At 42.1% G+C, this 23,448-nt stretch overlaps 2 protein-coding genes across 10 annotated transcripts in view; one reads left to right on the top strand and one right to left on the bottom strand.

Moving 5' to 3' along the window:
* The window catches only part of IHO1 (interactor of HORMAD1 1), a 39,067-nt gene extending 25,827 nt beyond the window's left edge, over positions 1-13,240 (bottom strand). The window contains exons 1-3 of one of the 8 annotated variants that reach the window (XM_070575314.1): positions 13,095-13,189; positions 11,671-11,821; positions 10,696-10,768 (exon numbers count right to left, since the gene is read on the bottom strand). The gene's annotated coding sequence lies outside the window, so the exon portion shown is untranslated. Of the gene's footprint in view, positions 1-10,695; positions 10,769-11,670 lie in introns of all 8 variants that reach the window. The other 7 variants (XM_070575318.1, XM_070575316.1, XM_070575317.1 and 4 more) reach the window with 7 other exon arrangements.
* Positions 13,241-15,549: 2,309 nt separating this feature from the next.
* CIMIP7 (ciliary microtubule inner protein 7) lies at positions 15,550-22,906 on the top strand. 2 transcript variants are annotated; one of them, XM_008523959.2, is made up of 4 exons: positions 15,550-16,283; positions 18,103-18,216; positions 22,008-22,064; positions 22,485-22,906. In XM_008523959.2, exons 1-4 carry the CDS (start codon positions 16,257-16,259, stop codon positions 22,899-22,901), a joined length of 615 nt encoding a protein of 204 aa, XP_008522181.1. In that variant the 5' UTR covers positions 15,550-16,256; the 3' UTR covers positions 22,902-22,906. The 2 variants fall into 2 exon arrangements, with proteins under 2 accessions (XP_008522181.1, XP_008522183.1); XM_008523961.2 differs by having other exon boundaries at positions 22,506-22,906.
* Positions 22,907-23,448: the final 542 nt, after the last annotated feature.

Genomic DNA, 23,448 nt, shown 5'->3' on the forward strand with positions numbered 1-23,448 from the left:
ACTTCAATGTAATATTACTTTCCCGTGATGCAAATAAATTAGTAAAATACCACATTGAGATGAAAACTGAAGAAAATTCATTTTAAAAACTGGCGATATTATCTAGATGGGTTCACAGGTGAATTCTATCAAACATTTAAGGAAGAAATTATACCAGTTCTCTACAATCTCTTCCAAAAGACAGAAGCAGAGGGAATACTTCTAACTCATTCTATGAGGCCAGCATTACCCTAATACCAAAACCAGACAAAGACACTACAAAAAAAGGAAACCATAGACCAATATCTCTGATGAACATAGATGCAAAGTCCTCAAAAAAATATTAGAAAATTGAATCCAGTAATATATAGAAATAATTATACACAACAAGCAAATGGGATTTATTCTAGGCATGCAAGGCTAGTTCAACATTTGAAAATCAATTAATGTAGTCCATCACATCAACAGACCAAAGAAGAAAATCATATGATCATATCAATAGATACCAAAAAAGCACTTGATAAACTCCAATACCCATTCATGATAAAAACTCTAAGCAAAGTAGGAAATAGAGGGAAACTTCCTCAACTTCATAGAAAACATCTACAAAAACCCCAAAAACTATCATACTTAATGGTGAGAAACTACAAGCTTTCCCACTAAGATCAGGAACAAAGCAAGAATGTCCCCTCTCCTCTCACCACAACATCATACTGGAGGTCCTAGCTAATGAAATAAAACAAGAAAAGGAAATAAAAGATACACAGATTAGAAAAGAAGAAATAAAAGTATCTTTGTTCACAGATGACATGTCTATGTAGAAAATATGAAAAAATTGATAAGCTCCTGGAACTAATAAGTGATTATGACAACATTGCAGGATAAAGATTAATATACAAAAGTCAATCTCTTTCCTACACACCAGCAATAAACACACAGAATTTGAAACTAAAAACACAGTATTAGGGCTGGCCCTGTGGCATGGTGGTTAAGTTCAGTGCACTCCACTTTGGTGGCCTGGATTTGGTTCCCAGGTGTGGACCTACACCACTCAGTGGTGGCCATGCTGTGGCAGCAACCCACATAAAAATAGGGGAAGATGGCATGGATGTCAGCTCAGGGCAAATCTTCCTCAGAAAAAACAAACAAATAAACCAAAAAAACACCATACCATTTACATTAACAAACCCCTCAAAAAAGAAATACTTAAGTATAAACCTAAGAAAATATGTATGGGATCTGTATGAAGAAAACTGTAAAATTTTGATGAAAGATATCAAAGAAGAACTAAATAAATGGAGAGATATTCATGTTCATGGATAGGAAGACTCAATATTGTAAAAATGTCAGTTCTTTCCAACTTGATCTATAGATTCAATTCAATCTCAATAAAAATTCCAGTAAGTTATTTTGTGGATATCGACAAACTGATTCTAAAGTTTATATGGAGAGGCAAAAGATACAGAAAAGCCAATACAATATTGAATGAGAACAACAAAGTCAGAGGACTGACACTACCCAGCTTCAAGACTTATTATAAAGCTACACAAATCAAACCAGTGTGGTACTGGCAAAAGAATAGACTAATAGATCAATGGAACAGAATAGAGTGCCCAGAAATAGGCTCACTCAAATACAGTCAACTAATCTTTGACAAAGGAGTAGAGTCAATAATAAGGAGAAAAGATAATCTTTTCAACAAATATGCCGGAATAAATGGACATCCACATGCAAAAAAATGAATCTAGATACAGACCTTACAGCTTTCATAAATATTAACTCAAAACGGATCATAGACCTAAACGTAAAATGCAAAGCTATAAAAACTCTTAGAAAATAATATAGGAGAGGGCTGGCCCCATGGCCGAGTGGTTAAGTTTGCACGCTCCACTGCAGGCAGCCCAGTGTTTCGTTGGTTCAAATCCTGGGCGCGGACAGGGCACTGTTCATCAAACCACGCTAAGGCAGCATCCCACATGCCACAACTAGAAGGACCCACAATGAAGAATATACAACTATGTACCGGGGGGCTTTGGGGAGAAAAAGGAAAAAAAAAATAAAATCTTAAAAAAAAAAGAAAATAATACAGGAGAAAATGTAGATGACCCTGAGTTTGGCAATGACTTTTTAAATACAATACCAAAGACACAATCCATTAACAAAAGAATTGATAAGCTGGACTTCATTAAAATTAAAAACTTCTGCTCTATGAAAAACACTGTCAAGAAAATGAGATGACAAGGCACAGACTGGGAGAAAATATCTGCAAAAGACATTTGAAAAAGGACTGGTATCCAAAATATATACAGAACTCTTAAAACTCAACAATAAGAAAACACACAACTTGATTAAAAAGCAAGCCAAAGATCTGAACAGACATGTCACCAAAGAAGATATACAGACGGCAAATAAGCATATGAAAAGATGCTCAACATTATATGTCATTAAGGAAATGTAAATTAAAACAACAATGAGATACCCCTATACACCTGTTAGAATAGCCAAAGTCCAGAACACTGACAACACAAATGCTGGTGAGGATGGAGAAACAGGAACTCTCATTCACTGCTGATGGGAATGTTAAATGGTACAGCCACTTTGGTAGATGCTTGGTAGTTTCTTATAAAACTAAACATACCCTTACCATATGTTCTAGCAATCACGCTATTTGATATTTGCCCGAAGGAGATGAAAGCTTACATCCACATAAAAACCTGCACATGGATATTTATAGCAGCTTTATTCATAATTGCCAGAACTTGGAAGCAACCAAGACGTCCTCTTCAGTAGATGAGTGATACTGCTTCAGCGGCCCAGGGTTTGCCGGTTTGGGTGCCAGGTACAGACATGGCACTGCTTGGCAAGTCATTCTGTGGCAGGTGTCCCACATATAAAGTAGAGGAAGATGGGCATGGATGTTAGCTCAGGGCCAATCTTCCGCAGCAAAAAGAGGAGGATTGGCAGCAGATGTTAGCTCAAGGCTAATCTTCCTTAAATAAATAAATAAATAAATAAATAAACAAAGTGTGGTACATGCAGGAAATGGAATATCAATAATTCCACTGATAGAAATGAGCTACCAAGCTATGAAAAGACATGGAGGAAACTTAAATGCATTTTACTAAGTGAAAGAAGCCAACCTTTTTCTTTCTTTCTTTCTTTTTTTTTGAGGAAGACTGAATCACGAAGAAACAGAAATCTGAACAGACCAATTACTAATAAGGAGATTGAATCAATAATAAAAAACCTCCCAAGAAAGAAAAGCCCAGGACCAGATGGCTTTACTGGTGAATTCTATGAAACATTTTAAAAAGAATTAATACCAATCCTTCTCAAACTCTTGCAAAAAATAGGAGATAAAGGAATACTTCCAAACTCATTTTATGATGCCAGCATTACTCTGATACAAGAACACTACAAGAAAAGGAAATTAGGCCAATATCAAAACCATCAGGCCAATATCCGTGATGAACATAGATGCAAAAATCTTCAACAAAATATTAGCAAACCAAATTCAACAGTATGCTAAAAGTATCTTACACTATGATCAAGTGGGATTTATTCCAGGGATGCAAGATGGTTCAACATGTGTGAATCAATAAAAGAGATACACAGCATTAACAAAATGAAGGACAAAAATCATATGATCATCTCAATAGATACAGAAAAAGCATTTGACAAAATTCAACATCCATTCATGATAAAAACTCTGAACAAACTAGGTATGTAGGGAATGTACCTCAACACAATAAAGGCCATACAAGACAAGCCCACAGTTAATGTCATACTCAATGGTGACAAGCTGAAGGCTTTTTCTCTAAGATCAGGAATAAGACAAGGATACTCACTCTCACCGCTTTTATTCAAAATAGTCCTGGGAGTCCTGGTCAGAGCAAGAAAAAGAAATAAAAGGCAGCCAAATTGGAAAGAAGAAGTAAAACTGTTTCCATTTGCAGATGATATGATATTATATATAGAAAACTCTAAAGACTTCACCAAAAAACTATTAGAATTAATAAGGATTTAGTAAAGTTGCATGATACAAAATCAATATACAAAAATCAGTTGCATTTCTGTACACTAACAAAGAAATAAAGAAAACAATCTCATTTACGATTATATCAAAAAGAATACCGAGGAATAAATTTAAGCAAGGAGGTGAAAGATCTGTACACTGAAAGCTATAAGACATTGATGAAAGAAGACACAAATAAATGGAAAGATATTCCATGCTAATGGATTGGAAGAATTAATATTGTTAAAATGTCCATATGATCTAAGCAATCTACAGATTCAACACAATCTCTATCAAAATTTCAATGTCATTTTTCACAGAAATAGAAAAAACAAAACTAAAATTTGAATGGGACTACAAAAGACTCCAAATATCCAAAGCAATCTTGAGAAAGAAGAACAAAGCTGGAGGCATCTTTTTTTTTTTTTTTTTTTGCTTTTTCTCCCCAAATCCCCCCAGTAGATACTTGTATATTTTTTTAGTTGTGGGTCTTTCTAGTTGTGGCATGTGGGATGCCGCTTCAGCATGGCCTGATGAGTGGTGCCATGTCTGCACCCAGGATCCGAACCGGTGAAACCCTGGGTCGCCAAAGCAGAGCGCGAGAACTTAACCACTTGGCCACAGGGCCGGCCCCTATACTTCCTGATTTCAAACTATATTACAAAGCTATAGAAATAAAAACAGTACAATTTTGGCATAAAAACAGACACGCAGATCAGGGGCAAAAATAAGCAAGCGAAACTACATCAAACTGAAATGCTTCTGCATAGCAAAGGAAACCATCAACAAAATGAAAACCAGCCTATGGGATGGAAGAAAATATTTGCAAATCATACATTCGGTAAAGGTTTAATATCTAAAATATATAAAGAACTTATATAACTCAATAGCAAAAAAACAACTGGATTAAAAAAATGGGCTGAGGAACTGAATGCACATTTTTCTGAAGAAGACTCAAATGGCCAACAGGTACATAAAAAAGGTGCTCAAGATCACTAACCATCAGGGAAATGCAAATCAAAACCACAATGAGATATCATCTCACACTTCTCAGGATGGCTAACATCAAAATGACAAAAATATTGGTGATGATGTGGATAAAAGGGAACTCTTGTTCATTCTTGGTGGTAATGCAAATTGGTGCAACCACTATGGAAAACAGCATAGAGGTTCCTCAAAAAATTAAAAATATAACTACCATATGATTCAGCAATCCCACTTCTGGGTATATAGCAAAAGGAAATAAAAATAGGATATCAAAGAGATATCTGCACTCTCATATTCATTGCAGCATTATTCACAATAGCCAAGGTATAGAAACAACCTAAGTGTCTCAATGGATGAATAGATAAAGAAGCTGTGATATACATATGTATATATATACATACATACATACACACACATACAATAATATTCATATATATATTATTCAGCCATGAGAAAGAAGGAAATCCTGCCATTTGTGACAACATGTACGGACCTTGACATTATGCCAAGTGAAATAAGGCAGACAGAGAAAAACAAATACTAAATACTGCATAGTATCACTTATGTGTGGAATCTTAAAAAAAAGGTTAAACTCATAGAAACAGAGAGTAGAAAAGCAGTTGCCAGGGGCTGGAAGGTGGGGGAAATAGGGAGAAGTTCGTAAAAGAGTACAAACTTTCAGCTATAAGACAAATAAGGTCTGAGGATCTAATGTATAACATGGTGAGTATAGTTGGTAACACTGTATTGTATAATCGAAATTTGCTAAGAGAGTAGAACTTAAATGGTTTCACCCAATAAATAAGTAGGTAAATAAATAATATGTGAGTTGATGGGTGTGATAATTAACTACTTGGGGGAATTCTTTCACAACGTATATGCATATCAAATCATTGCAATGTACACTTTATCTTACAATTTTATTTGTCAATTATACCTCAATAAAGCTGGAAAAAAAAAACCCTAGGCAAAAACTTAACAAGATCTCCCCAAAAGCTATGTGAGAAAAACCATAAACCATTCCTGAACAATGAGAAAGATATATCACGTTCTTTGATAGAAGATTCGACATCATAAAGATGTTAAATCTCTCTAGGTTAATTTCTAACTTTGAAATGATTCCAATAAAAATGTCATCAGGTCTTTTTTGCAGGTAGAAAATTGATTATAAAATTTGTTTGGAAAAACAAAAACACGACACCAGCCAGGAAAATCCTGAAATGGAAAAAGAAGAAAGAGGAGGAGAAAAAAAAAAGGGAGGCTAGCCGCACTAGGTGTTAAAACATAAAGCTTCTATAATTTTACTGTTTTATATTGGCACGTGATTAGTCAAACCAGTAGAACAGAATAGGGCAATAGATCTAACTGAAAAGGGAAATATAGTATGTATAAATATAAAGGTAGCATCTCAAATACATTGGGAAGAGATAGACATTTTAAGAAGTAGAGTTGGAGGGCCAGCCCCATGGCCAAGTGGTTAAGTTCACATGCTCCACTTCGGCAGCCCAGGGTATCACCGGTTTGGATCCTGGGTGCAGACCTAGCACTGCTCATCAAGCCATACTGAGGTGGCGTCCCACAGAGCACAACCAGAAGGACCACAACTACAATATACAACTATGTACTGGGGGGTGGGGGGGACTTTGGGGAGAAGAAGAAGAAGAAGAAGAGGAAGAGGAAGAGGAAGAAGAAGAAGAAGAAGAAGAAGAAGAAGAAGAAGAAGAAGAAGAGGAAGAAGAAGAAAAGATTGGCAACAGATGTTAGTTCAGGTGTCAATATTTAGGAAAAAAAAAAAAGTAGAGTTGGGATAACTGAATAGCTATATGAAAAAAGATAAGATTGGATTTAGTCCTTTCACCATACACTAGAAAATATTCCAAATGGATCAGAAATAATATAAAAATGAAACCATAAAAGCCCTGAGGGAAAACACTGGTAAATTCCTCTGTAGACTAGAAGTGAGGAAAACTTTGACTCAAAAATCCAGAAGTGGTTGTGCATACTACCTAAAGCAATCTACAGATTCAACACTATCCCAATCAGAATCCCAATGACATTCTTTACAGAAATTGAACAAAGAATCCTAAAATTCATATGGGGCAACAAAAGACCCCGAGTTGCTAAAGCAATCCTGAGAAAGAGGAACACAGTTGGAGGCATCACAATCCCTGACTTCAAAACATACTACAAAGCTACAGTAATCAAAACAGCATGGTACTGATACAAAAACAGGTGCACAGATCAGTGGAACAGAATTGAAAGCCCAGAAATAAAACCACACATCTATGGACAGCTAATCTTTGACAAAGGAGCTGAGGGCATACAATGGAGAAAAGAAAGTCTTTTCAACAAATGGTGCTGGGAAAACTGCAAAGCCACATGTAAAAGAATGAAAATTGACCATTCTTTTTCACCATTCACTAAAATAAACTCTAAATGGATCAAAGACCTAAATGTAAGATCTGAAACCATAAGGCTTCTAGAGGAAAATGTAGGCAGTACACTCTTTGACATCAGTATTAAAAAGATCTTTCAGACACCATGTCTTCTCAGACAAGGGAAACAATAGAAAGAATAAACAAATGGGACCTCATCAAAAAAGAGCTTCTTCAAGGCAAGGGAAAACAGGATTGAAACAAAAAAACAGCCCACTAATTGGGAAAAAATATTTACAAGCTATTTATCCGACAAAGGGTTAATCTCCATAATATATAAAGAACTCACACAGCTCAACAACAAAAAATCAAACAACCTGATCAAAAAATGGGCAGGGGACATGAACAGACATTTCTCCAAAGAAGACACAAGGATGGCCAATAGACACATGAAAAGATGTTCATCACCACTAATCATCAGGGAAATGCAAATCAAAACTGCACTAAGATATCACCTTACATCTGTTAGAATGGCAAAAATATTCAAAACCAAGAGTGGCAAATGTTGGAGAGGTTGTGGAGAAAAAGGAACCCTCATACACTGTTGGTGGGAATGCAAACTGGTGCAGCCACTATGGAAAACAGTATGGAGATTTCTCAAAAAGTTAAAAATAGAAATACCTTATGATCCAGCCATCCCATTACTGGGTATCTATCCTAAGAACCTGAAATCAGCAATCCCAAGAGTCCCATGCACCCCTATGTTCATCGCAGCATTATTTACAATAGCCAAGATGTGGAACCAACCTAAGTACCCAACAAGTGATGATTGGATAAAGAAGATATAGTATATATATACAATGGAATACTACTCAGCCATAAAAAAAGGACAAAATCGTCCCATTCACAACAACATGGATGGACCTTGAGGGTATTATGTTAAGTGAAATAAGCCAGACAGAGAAAGATGGACTCTGTATGACTCCACTCATAGGTGGAAGTTAACATATAGACAAAGAGAACTGATCGGTGGGCACCAGGGGAAAGGGAGGGGTGGGGGGAGGGCACAAAGGGTGAAGTGGTGTACCTACAACATGACTAACAATAATGTACAACTGAAATTTCACAAGGTTGTAAACTATCATAATCTTAATAAAAAATAAATAAATAATTAATTAAAAAAAAAAATCCAGAAGTGGGGCTGGCCCTGTGGCTGAGTAGTTAAGTTCGCATGCTCTGCTTTGGCGGCCCAGGGTTTCACTGGTTTGAATCCTGGGCGCGGACCTAGCACTGCTTGTCAGGCCATGCTGAGGCAGCGTACCATGTGCCACAACTAGAAGGATGCACAACTAAAACATATACAACTATGTACCTGGGGGGCTTTGGGGAGAAGAAGGAAAAATTAAATCTTAAAAAAAAAAATCCAGAAGTAATAAAACACTGGCAAATTTGACTACATAAAAATCTTTAAAAAGAAAATTTTGTATCACATAAAAGTCTTATAGAAAATGGTCAATACATATGAGCCAACAGTTCACAACCTCATTCACATTAAAAGAGATGCAAATTGAAATCATAGTGAGACTATTTTCCTTGCTATAAAATTGGTAAAAATCCAAGTATGATGATGTACTCTGTTTCTGAGGCTGTGAGGAAAGAGGCACTTTCATGCACTTCCAATGGGAAGGCCAAATGGTACTCCTCTATGGAGGAGAATTTGGCAGTATGTATGAAATTTACAAAGGTATTTACTATTAATTCAGCAATCCTACTTCTAGGGATCTATCCTAATAATAGTTTGGCAGAAATACAAAATTATATATACACATTGTTCTTCAATGCAACACCATCTATAATAGCAAGACCAGAAACAACCCAATGTCTATGAGTTGGGGAATAGTTGAACAACTATTGTGTACTTTTACACAATGGAGTTCTACGGAGCTGTTAAAAAGAATAAGGAAGGGGCCGAGCCCGTGGCCACCTGGTTAAGCTCGCATGTCCTGCTTCGGCGGCCCAGGATTTCGCCAGTTCAAATCCTGGGTGTAGACATGGCACTGCTCATTAGCCATGCTGAGGTGGCGTCCCACATTACACAACCAGAGGCACTCACAACTAGAATCTACAACTATGCACTGTGGGGCTTGGGGAGAAGAATAAAAAAAAAAAGGAATAAGCAAGATCTCTTTTATATACTCTGGGAGTGACCACCAGGATACATAGGTAAGTAAAAAAAAAAAAAAAAAAAGATGAAGAACCATGTGTGTGGTGTGTAATATTTCTTTCAAGAAAAGGCAGGGGAATACGAATATAAATAAATACACACATACACAAATGTGCTTATATTTCTTTAAAAAAGGAAGGAAAGAAAGGAGAGAGAGAGAAAGAGAAGAAAGATAAACCAAAAAACAATAAAAATGGTTACCTCCATTTTTGATTAAAATGGTTACCTCCTACCTCCAGGGGGAGGGTGGGAATAGGGTGGAGAGCCTAGGAATGGAAGCTAGACTTCTAATGTAGCAGTTTTCACAGTTTCAACTCTATAATTATGTAAATATTATTTACATAAAATCACATAATTACAAAAAATTAAGTCAAAATGGGAAAAAAAGAATCAATCCTTACAAAGAAGCAAAATGAAACAAACGAGTTGGTGATTGCGCTCCACAGAGAGGGTTTTATTTCCTGTGCCTCGAAATATGACCCCACATCCCTAGTGGAGTGTATGCTAAGAACAAAAGGAGCAGCAAAGGAATCTATATATCAGTAATCACAGAATCTGTGTTTTCAGCAATCATAGTTAGTAAATATATATATATATATAATATGTATTATATTATGTCACAATAAGGTAAATAAATAATTATACTGTCACTGGGAATCAAAATTTTCAGTGTACGAGAAAAGAGATACAAATATAAAATCAACAAAGTTAAGCAAAAACCCTATAATCCTAGGCTTGAAATAAATTGAAAATCATTATTAACTCTTGATGTATTTTTCTCTTTAAAAATGTGTTTCATACCTCTGTCCACTAAAAAGGCCGGGAAATAATGACCAACCCTAGTGCCCAGCTTTCAGTCTTGAAATACCATTCCCCACTAAAACGAACCAGGTCTGGGGCAGGAAACTCGAAAGATGAGTCTGGGACATTTTGTTGTACCAGAGAAGAAGGAAGTTATCAAAGACTACTAGAGCCAAAGACTGGAGAGTTAATTTAAAGGAGGTTTCTCTGTTAAATTTTATATTTTAAAAAACCCTCATTAATTATTTTGGAGGATAGGCAACCAACTCATTATTCTGAAACCTGGTAGAGAAAGAACCAATAATTTATCTTACCTTTCTAGAACAAACAGTACTTCAGAGTAACCATATAGATGTGAGAAAATTCTTCTTTATAGAAGTATTCCAGCTAATAAACAAAGGAATGGTAGAATTAGATTATCACCATTTTGGAGCCCTAATGAAAAAAATGGATCTAGGCAATGATCATCAATGGCTGCTAGAACCGTGAGGTGAAAGGCTGATAGGGAACTTTATACTAACGGCTAGATCGAGCTGGTCACACCTAAAATTCTTGATTAATCTTTTTTTTAAAAAAAGATTTTATTTTTTCCTTTTTCTCCCCAAAGCCCCCCGGTACATGGTTGTACATTCTTCATTGTGGGTCCTTCTAGTTGTGGCATGTGGGACGCTGCCTCAGCGTGGTTTGATGAGCAGTGCCGTGTCTGTGCCCAGGATTCGAACCAATGAAACACTGGGCCACCTGCAGCAGAGCGCGCGGACTTAACCACTCAGCCACGGGGCCAGCCCCAAGAAACTGTTATTTTAAATATGATAATGGTATTGTGGTTGAGATAAAATGGAGTCCTTATCTTTTATACATACATAAGTTTTAAACGGATAAAATTATTTAATATTTGTGCTTTGCTTTAAAACAATGGAAATGGGCTGGGGGAACTGGAGAGGGGTGCAGACTGGCCCTAGGTTGATAATCGTTGAAGGCAAGGGACCAGTACATTGGAGTTCATTCATCCATGAATTCTACTTTTAAATGTTTGAAATTTTCCACAAATTTTCCAAATGAGTAAAAGGGCACATGTGTATGGTAACAGATGGTAATTCATGTCTTTGGGTGGTGAACATGAGATTGTCTACACAGAAATCAAAATATAATGATGTACACCTGAAATTTATATCATGTTATAAATCAATGTTACCTTAACAAAAAATAAACAGAAACACACATAAAAAATAAAATTGAAATATTTATGATTTGTTTTCAATTATTACATTTCAAGTCCCTAGACTCACCAGACTTCTTAGATATTTCAATAAAAGAGGTGAACTGAAGTACATACAGGATTCCTGATTCTCACGTTTACTTATTTCTTTGATAACTCCGAGTTTTCTTCTTCCGTCCACACTAACAGAAATTCCTCCTTCTAGAATCTAGATTTAGAATCTAGACAATTTTATACACATTACTATAATGCCATTATTACTACATCTAGATGACAAATCCTCTATCACCTTTCATTTCTATTTATGCTGATAAAAAAGAATAATTTATATAGTATGTGGCTTGGGGTTTAGAATAACCAGTCCTTGGGTTCCAGACCTAACTGATTCTTTTTCAGAAACCTTTTAGGTTTCAAATGCGGTTGAAGAAATTTCATGGTTACACTTGACCATGTCTAAGGACCACATGGGGCTCCTTGTGCTCGGCCTCAGGTTTATCTGTCCTCTGTGCATTTACCTGTCTTCACGCTAACTGTATAGGCTTTTAAATTCCCAGAGGGCAGAAACCCCATCTGCCTAAACTTCTCTTTGCAGATACTAGTACAACACTAGTAATGAGGTAGTCATTCTTAGGTAGGACACTAGTCATTAGAAGGCAAATAAAAACTGAAATGCACATATTAAAAACTTTCAAGGGCAGGGTTCCCTCCCCCTCTCACCCCTCAATCCTATTAAAGCATAAAAGGAGAAGAAAGGTTTGAGTGCATGCAAGGAATGCGACTATTTCCACAGGAAGGGCCCTGGCAAGGCAGAGGTGAAGAGGGTGCCCTAAGGGGCAGAGAGCCTCCCCATCTGACTCGGCCTTCAACTCTGAGAATCCTGCGGCCACAGTGTGAGGCCCTCCAAGTGCCCCTCTGGCTCCTCCACTCGGTTGCAGACAAAACAGTTCTCTCCCTCAGATTTTGCCACCTCTCTGGCCTTGGCGAGGCCAGTATCAACCTCATACAGCTGTTTTCTCTCATTCTCAGTCTCTTCAGCCAGGAGAAATGCTCTGGGTTCCTAGACTAAATTACCCCGATGTCCCTTCCAGAGGCCTCCAAGGGATTTTCCGTAGTAATAATCAAAGACAAACCCCAGTGGGCTTTCCTGGGTTCCTGTTCACCCTGACTTCCCAGGCCGGGACTCGGGACAGGAGACCGCAGCCGCCTGTGAATCTGACGAAAAGAGCTCTCCAAGGATGAGCACAGAAGTTAAGTCTCCTTGAAGAGCCAGAGTGGTCTTCCACCACAGGTAAAGAAAGGGTGCCTGGGAACGCCAATGCAGGGCTCAAGTGGAGAAGCCAGCGTCCCGGGAAACTCCTCGTGGTCCCAGGGAACCCTGAACCTATCCGAAAGGCCCCTTTACGGTTCCCCAACCGTGCCCCCACCCTCACTCCACCCTCTTCCCAGCCCGCCCTGCCCAACCCCTCCTGCCTCCACCTCAGGACCAGCACACACCCAACCTGGAGCTACCCTGATGTGGCCTCAAGGCGACTTCGCCCGCCAAGCCCGCCTAAGCATGCGCGGCCCCGCCCCCAGAATCCACTCTGACCAATGGGATTACGCCCTGCCCCCTGGGTCCGGCCCCGCGGCGGCTCGAGAGTAACGGTTTTAACCGTCCTAAGGGTTATAACTGTCATATAGTTGACTAGGCCTGGCAGCGTTCCTCGCGCCACACACCACCGCACGCCATACTCAGCCCACAGGCACCTCAGGAAATGTACCCTCACACCTCCACACTCACTCTCTGCTGCCCACCACACCCGACCCGGCATCCCCTTGCCAATGTGGAAGAGCTCAGGAGTCACCTGACACACCCAGCTGCGTGTGGAGTGGACTGGGTGGCCAGGGACTAGGACATGGCTGGGGCCTGGTGGCTCTTAATGAGAACTGAGTAGCGGGAGCAGCTGGGGCTAGAGGCACTGTGGTCAGAGGAGACGAGAAAGAAGGCAAAAAATCGAACAAGTTTCCTGACCTGCTAGATGCTGGGGCATCCTGAGGTCAAGGTGGGCAGGGGCGAAGGGTGTAGGACAGGAGAGGTTCATTTAACTCTGCCTCTGGTGGTTATAGATGACTTTTAAAGCCATGAAACAGGATAGGATCACCAATAAAGGAGTGATGGAAAACAGATCATATTGAGCCCCAGGACACAAAGTTTAGAGGCCTAGGTGAGGAAAAAGCAGCAAAGGAGCCAGAACAGTGTGGTCAGGGACCAGGAAGGGACAACACCGTCAGAGTAAGGGTGTGTGGAAGCCACCTGGACCATCCTTCAAACAGGAGGAGAAGATCAACTGTGTCAAATGCTGCTGATAGGTCAAGGAAAATGAGTGAGAATTAGTTACTGGTGACTTTGACAAGGGCAATTTTAGTGGTGTAGTAGAGACAAAAAACCTAATTTGTATATGGATTCAAAAGACACGTCTAATAAAGGACTGGTATCCAAAATGTCCTATGTGAAAGTACTTCTAACAGAAAAAGAAGGTAAAAATAGGCAAAGAGGGGCCAGCCCAGTGGCGCAGAGATTAAGTTCGCACGTTCCGCTTCTCGGCCGCCCGGGGTTTGGTGTTTCGGATCCCGAGTGCGGACATGGCAACGCTTGGCAAAAGCCTTGCTGTGGTAGGCGTCCCACGTATAAAGTAGAGGAGGATGGGCACGGATGTTAGCTCAGGGTCAGTCTTCCTCAGCAAAAAGAGGAGGATTGGCAGCAGATGTTAGCTCAGGGCTAATCTTCCTAAAAATATATATATACATAAAAAAATAAATTTAAAAAAAGGACCAAGAGGAGAGATTTGGCATATCCATACAATGGGAAACTGTTAGCAATAAGAAGGATGAGTGATTGATAAGCACAATGACATGGATAATTCTCAAAATAATTATGCTGAGTGAAAGAAGCCAGATAAAAAAGAATACATTCTGAATGATTCCATTTATATAAAATTCTAGAAAATGGAAATTAATTTATGGTGACAGAAAGCCAACCAGCAGTTGCCTGAGACTAATGAGTACCATAGAGACAGATTACCAACAGGCAGAAGAAAACTTGAGGGTGATGGATATGTTTACTATCTTGATTGTGGTTATGTTTCATAGACGTGTCAAATTGTACACTTTTTTAATGTTTTTTTTTCTGCTTTTTCTCCCACAATCCCCCCAGTACATAGTTGTATGTTTTAGTTGTGGGTCCTTCTAGTTGTGGTATGTGGGATACCACCTCAACATGGCCTAATGAGCAGTACCATGTCCACGCCCAGGATCCAAACCACAGAAACCCTGGGCCACCGAATCGGAGCATGTGAACTTAACTACTCAGCCACGGAGCCAGCCCCTCAAATTGTGCACTTTTAATATGCACATTTTACTGTGTTAATTATACCTAAACAAAGATTTGAAAAATAAAAACATTACAGATAGCTGAAGCTCCACTCTGTCCTCTCTGATGCCATTCCCTAGGTGACTTCTATCCTGAATTTGATGGTTATCATTTCTATGCATGTTTTACACTTTTAGTTCAAATATTTGTATCCACAAACAATATATAACATTGTTTGCATGTTTAAATTATTTCATAAATTGTGTTCTCTGTGCATCCTTCTACAATTGACTTTTTGACTCACCATTTTTAAGATTTATCTCTGTGGATTCAAGTATCTGTAGCCCATTAATAGCAACTCCAGTATTTCATTGTGTGACTATAGGCCAATTTCCTCATTGTCCTGTTGGTAAACATTCAAGCTGCTTACAGTTTTTCCCCTATACAGATGCTGCAAAGAACTTCTTTGTATCTCTGAATACATGTGAGAGGGGATCTTCAGAGTAACTATACTAGGATGGACTTTCTGGCTATCAGAGTTTGTGCCAGTGACACCAGCGAGGTCTTAGTGTTTCCTGTCATTGAACTTTTAATTGGCACATTTTTAGAGGTTGGTTGCCAGCTTCTCTTCGTTAGTAAAAGGGGTGAACTGTTCACATCCCTGTGTTACAAATGAAAGATAGAATAATCTGCCCAAGGGTAGCTTGGAATGGAACATGATGTCAAATATTTTCACGCTCCTTCTTTTGCTCTTCTGTTATGCTCTCCTGCTTCACTGATGCCTTTGTAACATTCACCTGCTGTGACTAGTGTTCCTGGTCACCACAAACTCCTATGAGAGAAGTCAACAGAGCTTTATCCAGAAGCAGCAATTCTATCCTAAGAGCCACCAACCCCTTTAACATTTCTTTTGACTCCATGGAATGTTTTCTAAATTTATTATCCCAAGCAGTATCGTTGCACAGTTTTAAAAATGCAGGATTTGTCTCTAAAATGTTCTTTAGTATTTCATTGACGATATGTTCATCATACTCCACTGTGGAGCTTTATATGTTTCTATATATAAGGACTCTCCCAGGATGTTATTGCTGGGGGGCATATTTCTCTCATAAAGGAGTAAAAGCAGAGCAGGAAGCACAAAAGGGTAGCAGGCTTGGCACTGCCTCAACAATGAGTAGCATTGTGCAGTCACAACTTCCCTTTGTCACTAAGCAACAGGCAGTTGACCTCTTGAGATTCTTTTTGCTCAGACATAGCCTCAAAAAGACAAGAGGAAAGTTGCCTTTTTCTGCCCTCTTCCTGGAAAGATGCAAAGTGCTTTAGTAGGCTCCTGGGTAAGAGTGCACTCTACAGTTAATTCTGGCCCCTGGCCCTGGGGTAGTACCTGAATTTGAATGAATCATGAGAGTAAACCAAGAAGGGTTTCATCCAGCATCCAGGCTGGTGGAAGATCTCGAAGTACCCACTCCCCCTCTGCCATCCTGAGGTCACCCCTGGAGCCTATCTAGTCTTCCTGATATAATGTCCCCTTCCGTGTGTCCTGATCTCATGCTAACCAGCTGAACTTTCTAGTCCTCTAGCCACCCTAGTTATTCCCAATCCTTTGCTTGGTTTCCCCCAAACTTCTAGAGTTTGACTGCTCTCTAGACTGGGAATATCTTGAGGGCAAAGACGGTTTTCTTCCATCTATGTATCCCACACCCAGCCCAATGCCTGGAATATAGTAAAGGCCCAGTAAATACTATTGAACTAAACTGAATAGAGAGCAAGGGGTGTTCAACAGATAGTAGAAGGATGGACAGACAAGTTGGGTGACTCAAGCCCCCAGCAGGATGAAAAGATAGGGGGTTTCCCAGTCATGTTTAGGAACCCACTGTGATGGCCAGAGACCATCTTGGGACAGGTTCCTTCCACTCAGGGCTATGATCATGGAGGATCAGGCACACCTGTCCTCTCCAGGGAGCACTCAAGACAAAGAGCTTTTGGGCCATAGGCATTCCCTAGCTAGACATGGTTGTCCACAGGGTGTCAACCTAATGATATCAGGATAATACAGCTCCTTCTTAGACCCCTCATAGGTGCTCATTTCTGTCTTTTGCCAGTCCCCGTCCCTGAAATTCTCTCCAGAAGATATCCACTCTTGGTGAAGTACTACTTTTGGAAAGTCCATCCCTTGCTTAGGTGCTCCAGTTTCAGAGGGTTCCCTTCTTTCCCCAGAATAGCAGAGGGTGTGGCAAACAGGTGTTCACAACCTTGTCACAAAAGATGGATCCATTCAATCCTTGCTCATCAGGGATTTTTGACGTACTATTAATATTGGGGGGAGGACAGCAAAGTAGGCTTCCGCTCAGACTCCCCAGGGAAGGACCACACCACTGGACAGTGGCCCTGTTCTCATAACTCTGCTTAATGTTCTGAATCACCCCAACTCACAACTGCCTGGTCCCCTTCCCTGCTGAAAAGTCTTCCCTTGCTCTTAGAAGAGAATCCATATTCCTAAACTAGTCTAAGCCTGTCCCTCACCTCACTTCTTTCTACCTTGCTCACAATCCTTTAGTCATAAGGCCTCTTTTTGTTCTTCCAACACATCTCTCTCTTTCTGTCCTCTTAACCTATGACCTTGCAGTTCCCACCACATAGAATGCTCTTCCTTTGCTCATCACATGGCTGATTCTTTCTCATGTTCAAGTCCCACCCACATTGTCATGAAGGACTATCCCTGTTCCCTATCACTCTTGATCCAGTCATCAGGTTATTTCTTCCCTAATGCTATTTGCTATGTCTGACTCCCCCACCATAAGGAAGGTTCATAGGGGCCAGGACCTTTCTATCTTTTCATTGCTATCTCCCTAGCCCACATTAAGACCTTATTAAAGAAAGAGAGAAAGAAAGGAAGGCAGGCATGAAAGGAGGCAGCTCTTCCCTACACACACATAGCTCTCCCAGGTGAGCCAGCACAGCTGAGGCCAACTGTTCTAATGATGGATGGGAAACACCTCTCTACTGCTGGTCCCTCTCCCAGGGTGTCCTTCCTCCTCATATTCTTTCTATTCTGTCAGGAACTCCAAGAGGCTTCTGGCCTAGGGACGCTGAGGTCTGGGACTCAGGGTGGGGGTTAAGGTGGGATTCACCCTCATGCCTGCCTTGTTATAGCACAACAATGGCTTCTACGGGCACTACAGAGGCCAATTCAAGAGTGAAAGTGCTCGAGAATACCGCCTTGCAGCCAAGCCCCAGCCTCCAGCAGTGTTCCTGCAACGATGCCAGGTACAAGGCAGCCCTGGGGGCAGCTGGGGTGGCTGGGCTAGTTTCTGCTTCTCTCAGGCCCCAAGAGCATCATCTCCAGCCCTGCCACAGCTGGACTGACACCGGGGACCAGCCTATCTCCAGGACATGTGTGAGGCCTGACCCCTCTTTACTGAAATGTCAGGTCTTCCCCCTACAGGCAGGGTGGAGAAGAGCCGGTACCAGGCTGGACAGTCTTGCTCAATGCTCCTTCTATATAGAGGAAGGGTCAGGGCCCAGATAGGGTGGGTGATCATTGGGAGATAGCCTCCATAACCCAGAAAGTAAGCCTTGAGTTTTGTTGACAACTGCCCTCAAGCTCAGATTCCTTGATGCCATGAAGGCCCGTAGTCTAGCCCACAGTCAGCCTCATATTCCAGGGGCTCAAGAGTGAGTAGGAGGCCTCCTGTGGTCAGGGAAGCTGCATAGAAAGTGACTGGGTAACCACCTGCCCATCTGGCCGAGGAGGACTGGAAAGGAGATGGCAGAAATGGACTAGAACGGCTGGAAAAGGCTTCCAGAAAACAGGAGGAATGCAGAGTTCACAAGTCTCCCACCTCGGCTATGTGTGGAGACAAGGAGTGGGCACTGAGCATCAGTCAGGCCCCAAAAGTAAAAAGCCCACTTAAAGCAGGAGAACTCAAGAGGGTGTACATTCAAAGGAGTAGGTGTGGGGAGTCTCAGGGAAAGGCAGTCTCGTAGGTTGGTAACAACCAAGTGGTCAGTACTGCTGGGCCCAAAGGTTCAAGGGGAAGGCATGGCTCCTAGAACCTAGAAAGAAAAGTGGTATGGAGGGGGACACCCTGAGAGGAGTGGTGATCTTGGGTGGAGAGACACAGCCAGGTTGGGGCTGGCCTTGGAGGGAAATAGGAGAAGAAACACCTCCTCTCATCTTCCCTCCATCCCTCCCAGAATTTCCCAGTGGCCAGAGTGAAGGCAGCCTGGTGAGAAAAGCACTCAGATCAGCTTCTTGGGCAAGCGCAGGGTGGAGGAGCTGGACCAGTTTGTTTCACCACTTACCTATTAAAAGATACCTGGGCTGATTCCAGTTTCTGGCTCTTACAAAAAAAAGCTGCTATGAAATTTTGTGTACAGATTTTGGGTGAAAATAAGCTTATTCTTTGGGATAAATGCCCAGGAGTGCAATTACTAGGTCATATGGTAGTAGCATGTTTAGTTTCTTTTTTTTTTTTAAGATTTTTATTTTTTCCTTTTTTGTCCCCAAAGCCCTCCAGTACATAGTTGTATATTCTTAGTTGTCGGTCCTTCTAGTTGTGGCATATGGGAAGCCGCCTCAGCATGGCTTGATGAGCAGTGCCATGTCCACGCCCAGGATTCGAACTGGCAAAACCCTGGGCCACTGCAGCAGCAGAGCACGAGAACTTAACCACTTGGCCATGGGGCTGGCCCCAGCATATTTAGTTTTTAAAAGAAACTGCCAAACTGTTTTCCAGAATAGCTGTACCTTTTTACATTCCCACCAGCACTGTATGAATAATCCAGTTTGTCTGCATTCTCACCAACATTTGGTGGTGTCTGTATTTTTTTATTTTAGCCATTCTGATTGATGTGTCATGATATCTCATTGTGGTTTTAATTTGCATTTCCCTAATGTTTAATGATGGTGAACATCTTTTCATGTGTTATTTGCCATCTGTACATCATCCTCCGTGAAGTGTCTTCACGTTGTTTGCCCATTTTCTAATTGGAGTGTTTGTTATTTTACTGTTGAGTTGTGTGAGTTCTTTACGCCTCTAGATACTAGTCCTTTTATCAGATATGTGGTTTGCAAATATTTTCTCCCAGTCTGTATCCTGTCTTTTCATACTCTTCACGTGGACTTTCACAGAGAAAAACTTTTTTTAAAACTTTGATGAGGTCCAATTTATCAACTTTTTCTTTTATGGCTCTAGCTTTTCATGTCAAGTCTAAGAACTCTGCCTAGCTTTAGATTCTGAAGATTTTCTCCTACATTTTTTTCTAAAACTGCCCTGAGTTTTTAATCCTTGTCACGTCAGCGTGCTTTATGAGAAATGAACATTAAGGCTGGCTGGCTTCCCACCTTCATGGAGCTTTCATTCTTTTTGGAGACCACCACTGGGTGTCTAAGGCAGGAGGTCCCAATAGGGAAGCTTGTTAAAGACAGACACCACAGGCTCCACCCTGAAGATTCTAGTTCAGGAATCTGGGATGGAGCTAGCCCTGCCTTTTATCTAGTAACCTGCTGTCAGCCATTGCTCATACCCCAACCCAGCCAAGACTGAACTTCATTCATGTCTGCAGCAGGAGAAGCTGAGTGACTAGGGAGGGGGCCTCTGGGGATGGAGACCAGGGACAAAGGCAAAGTGGATGGTCTTGGGAGAGATTCCTGCTGAAGTCTGAGGGCCTGAGATGTGGTCTTTCTCTGCCTGGGGATGGGGCATGGTTCTCTGGCCCCAAGTGGGCCAAAGCAAATGCCCTGGAGACCTTCTGTCTCTGTTCATTGATTTCACAACAAACATGTATTGAGCACAATGCCAGGCACTGTTCTCAGTGTTGGAGTTACAGATGTGAGCAAGATAGACAATAACCTTTGCCCACAAGGAGCTTACATTCTAGTGAGGGGCATCAGACAATAAGCAAAAGCATAATATATAGTCATATAGTATGTTAAAAGGTGAAAAATGCAGAGTTGGGGTGGTGGGACTGCTGGTGTGGTGCTCAAGGAAGGCCTCCCAAGATGTAGATGAGAGGGAGTCATATGGCAAGCTGAGAGAAGAGTTCTAGGCAGAAGGAACAGGTGGTGCAAAGGCCTAAGGTGGGAATAGCTGGTATGTTTGAGGAGCAGTGAAGATGCCATTGTGGCTGTAGGTAATGGAGAGATCAATATTGTATGGGTTTCACGGACCACTATGACGACTTTGGCTTTTACAAACATGAGGACCTGTTGTGGATTTTTGGCAAACAAGGGATATGATCTGATTTATGTATTAAAATAATTATCCTGCCTGCTAAGAGGACAATAGGCTAGAGGGACAAGCTTGGAAGCAGGGACACCAGGTGGGAAGCCCATCAATAATTCAGGCAAGAGAAGAAGGTGGCCACGCTGAGGAATGGTCTGATCCTGGGTATGTATTGAAGTATCAACAGGATTTCCTGGCACATTGGATGTAGGGTGTGAAAGAAAAGAATCAAGGGAACTCTGAGGTTTTTGGCAGGATCTAGCTGTCATGACCTGAGCTGGGGGAGGCTGTGGGTGGAGTGGGTTTGGGGAATGATCCAGAACTCAGTCATGAATTTGAAGATGCCTGTTAGACATTTACATGGGGATATGGAGTAGGCAGCTGGAGTTCAGGAGAAAGCTCAAGCAAGAGAGAGAAATTTCAGTTTCTAGGTGGCATTTAGAGCCAAGAGCCTGGGTTGCTGATGAGGGAGTAAGTGTGGACAGAGAGGAGGAGAGACGTGAAGCCTTGTCCTGGGTGATCTAGAGTTAAAAGGCCCCATGTGAAACTTGAACCACTGCCCCCCTGGTGACAGAATTGGAAGATGCCTCAGTCCCTTTCTCAAACAGTAGCCCCAGAGGCTTCTGCTTTCGGGGCAAGTACTAGGATGAGATGTTCCAGGAGTGAGATGTTGCTTTAATTCATATGTGCCCTTTCAGTGCGTTGGCAGTTTAGTAGTTTAGGGCTGGTGGCTCCTGGGAGCTTCCCTCCATTACGGGCCCTGAGGTAATATCTTGGGGTCAGGTAAGCATCATTTTTCCCCATTCACCTTCTTTCTCACTGTCTTTCAAGGAGCCAGTACAGCAACACTTCTTCTCCAAACATGACAACCGCACTTCCTACGACAAAGTGAGTGCTGGAGAGAGGAAGGAAAGTGGGCAGGCCCCCAGCCTAGGTTGAAGTTGAGCTAGGGTGGAGGGGATAAGACATTGCAGGGAGGGGGGGCTCCTGGCACAGACAGGGGAGTGTCTGTCTTCCTGACAACCTCTCTCCTCTGGGAAACAGCCCATTCCCCAGTAGGGGTACTTCTGCTTTGGTTTCTTCCACCAACTTGCCTGACAATGTGCAAATGTCTTTGAGGCCACTGACTTTCTGGGGCTTTACCTTAGAATGGAAGGCATGGCTGGGGAGGCAGGCCAAAGAGGTCAGGTTACAGGCCAGGGAGGCCAGGCACAAGCCAGGTATCACCAAGCAGGATTGGGTTTAGGAGGGGCCCAAAGAAGTGCCTGGTGCCAGAATTGCGGGCCAAGGGCCCATATTGTTGAGGAGGGCCCCTACTGCCTGCTGCAGGGAATCGGAAGACGGAAAGACCTGGAGCGTCTGTGGCAGCAGCACACCTTCCTGCGCTGGGCACCCTGTGAGCTGGAGTTGCGCCAGCAGCGGCCCCTCAAATCCTCCTACCAGGTCGATTTCCAGTCAGGCCCAGGACTCAGTGACCTTCCCCAGCGCCTTGTCCACTTTGTGCAGGTCCGGCCTCCCCGTTCCAGCACCACCTATCAGCAGAACTTCTGCCAGCCATCCCGGGGTGGCCATTGTGGCAGCGACAACGTGGAGCCCCAGGCCCCAGTCACCGACACACTGCCTGACATCCCGGGGATCCCAAGACCCAAGGTGCTGCAGCATTACCTTCATGCTGGGGTCTCTGAGTGTCTAAACTGGTCCAGAGCATTAAACAAGGACAGCTGACCCAGCAGCTTCTCTGTGCTTGCAGCCCAGGAGGTCTCAGAGGCTGGAGAACAGTAAGGCACTGCTAAGCCCTGTGCCTGGTGCCTGTGTGCTGGGCAGGGGAGTTGCTGCCCTGGGAACCATGCCAGTGAGTGAAAAGGGGTTAGGCCTGCAGGAGGCTAAGTGTCCAGGAGCGTTAGCAAGGACACAGCAGGTGGGTCCAGGATCCCAAATTCATTCTTGCAGCAAACCGAGCTGTGAGTTCCTTGCACTCAGTGTGGCTGCAAGGAAAGCAGACTCAATGGCTCCTACTAATGGGCAGCAAAGATGGAGGAAGAGGAAAGAGCTGGTAGCTTTGCTTTCTCTGGTGGGCTATTGCCTCTAGGGGTCTGGTGGGTGGCCATCCAGTCCTGCCTAAGAGACAGCTTCCCCACAGCTGGGACAGAGGAAGACTGTCCTGGCCACAGCCCCACTGGACTACCCCTCTCTACGGAGGTGAGCACAGGCTTGGAGGAGATGCTGTGTGGCATATACCTGGAGGTCATCCTGACCCTGTTGTGTTTTGTTG

Source organism: Equus przewalskii, chromosome 15, assembly GCF_037783145.1.
Source record: "Equus przewalskii isolate Varuska chromosome 15, EquPr2, whole genome shotgun sequence".
Taxonomy (NCBI): Eukaryota; Metazoa; Chordata; class Mammalia; order Perissodactyla; family Equidae; genus Equus; species Equus przewalskii.

Excerpts from the sequence above, each read along its gene's own strand:
- CIMIP7 (XM_008523959.2), top strand. The coding sequence starts at position 16,257 with ATGCAAAGTGCTTTAGTAGGCTCCTGG. Across the intron at positions 18,217-22,007 it reads TGTTCCTGCAACGATGCCAG|GAGCCAGTACAGCAACACTT; the intron begins GTACAAGGCAGC and ends CTGTCTTTCAAG. Across the intron at positions 22,065-22,484 it reads ACCGCACTTCCTACGACAAA|GGCCCCTACTGCCTGCTGCA; the intron begins GTGAGTGCTGGA and ends ATTGTTGAGGAG.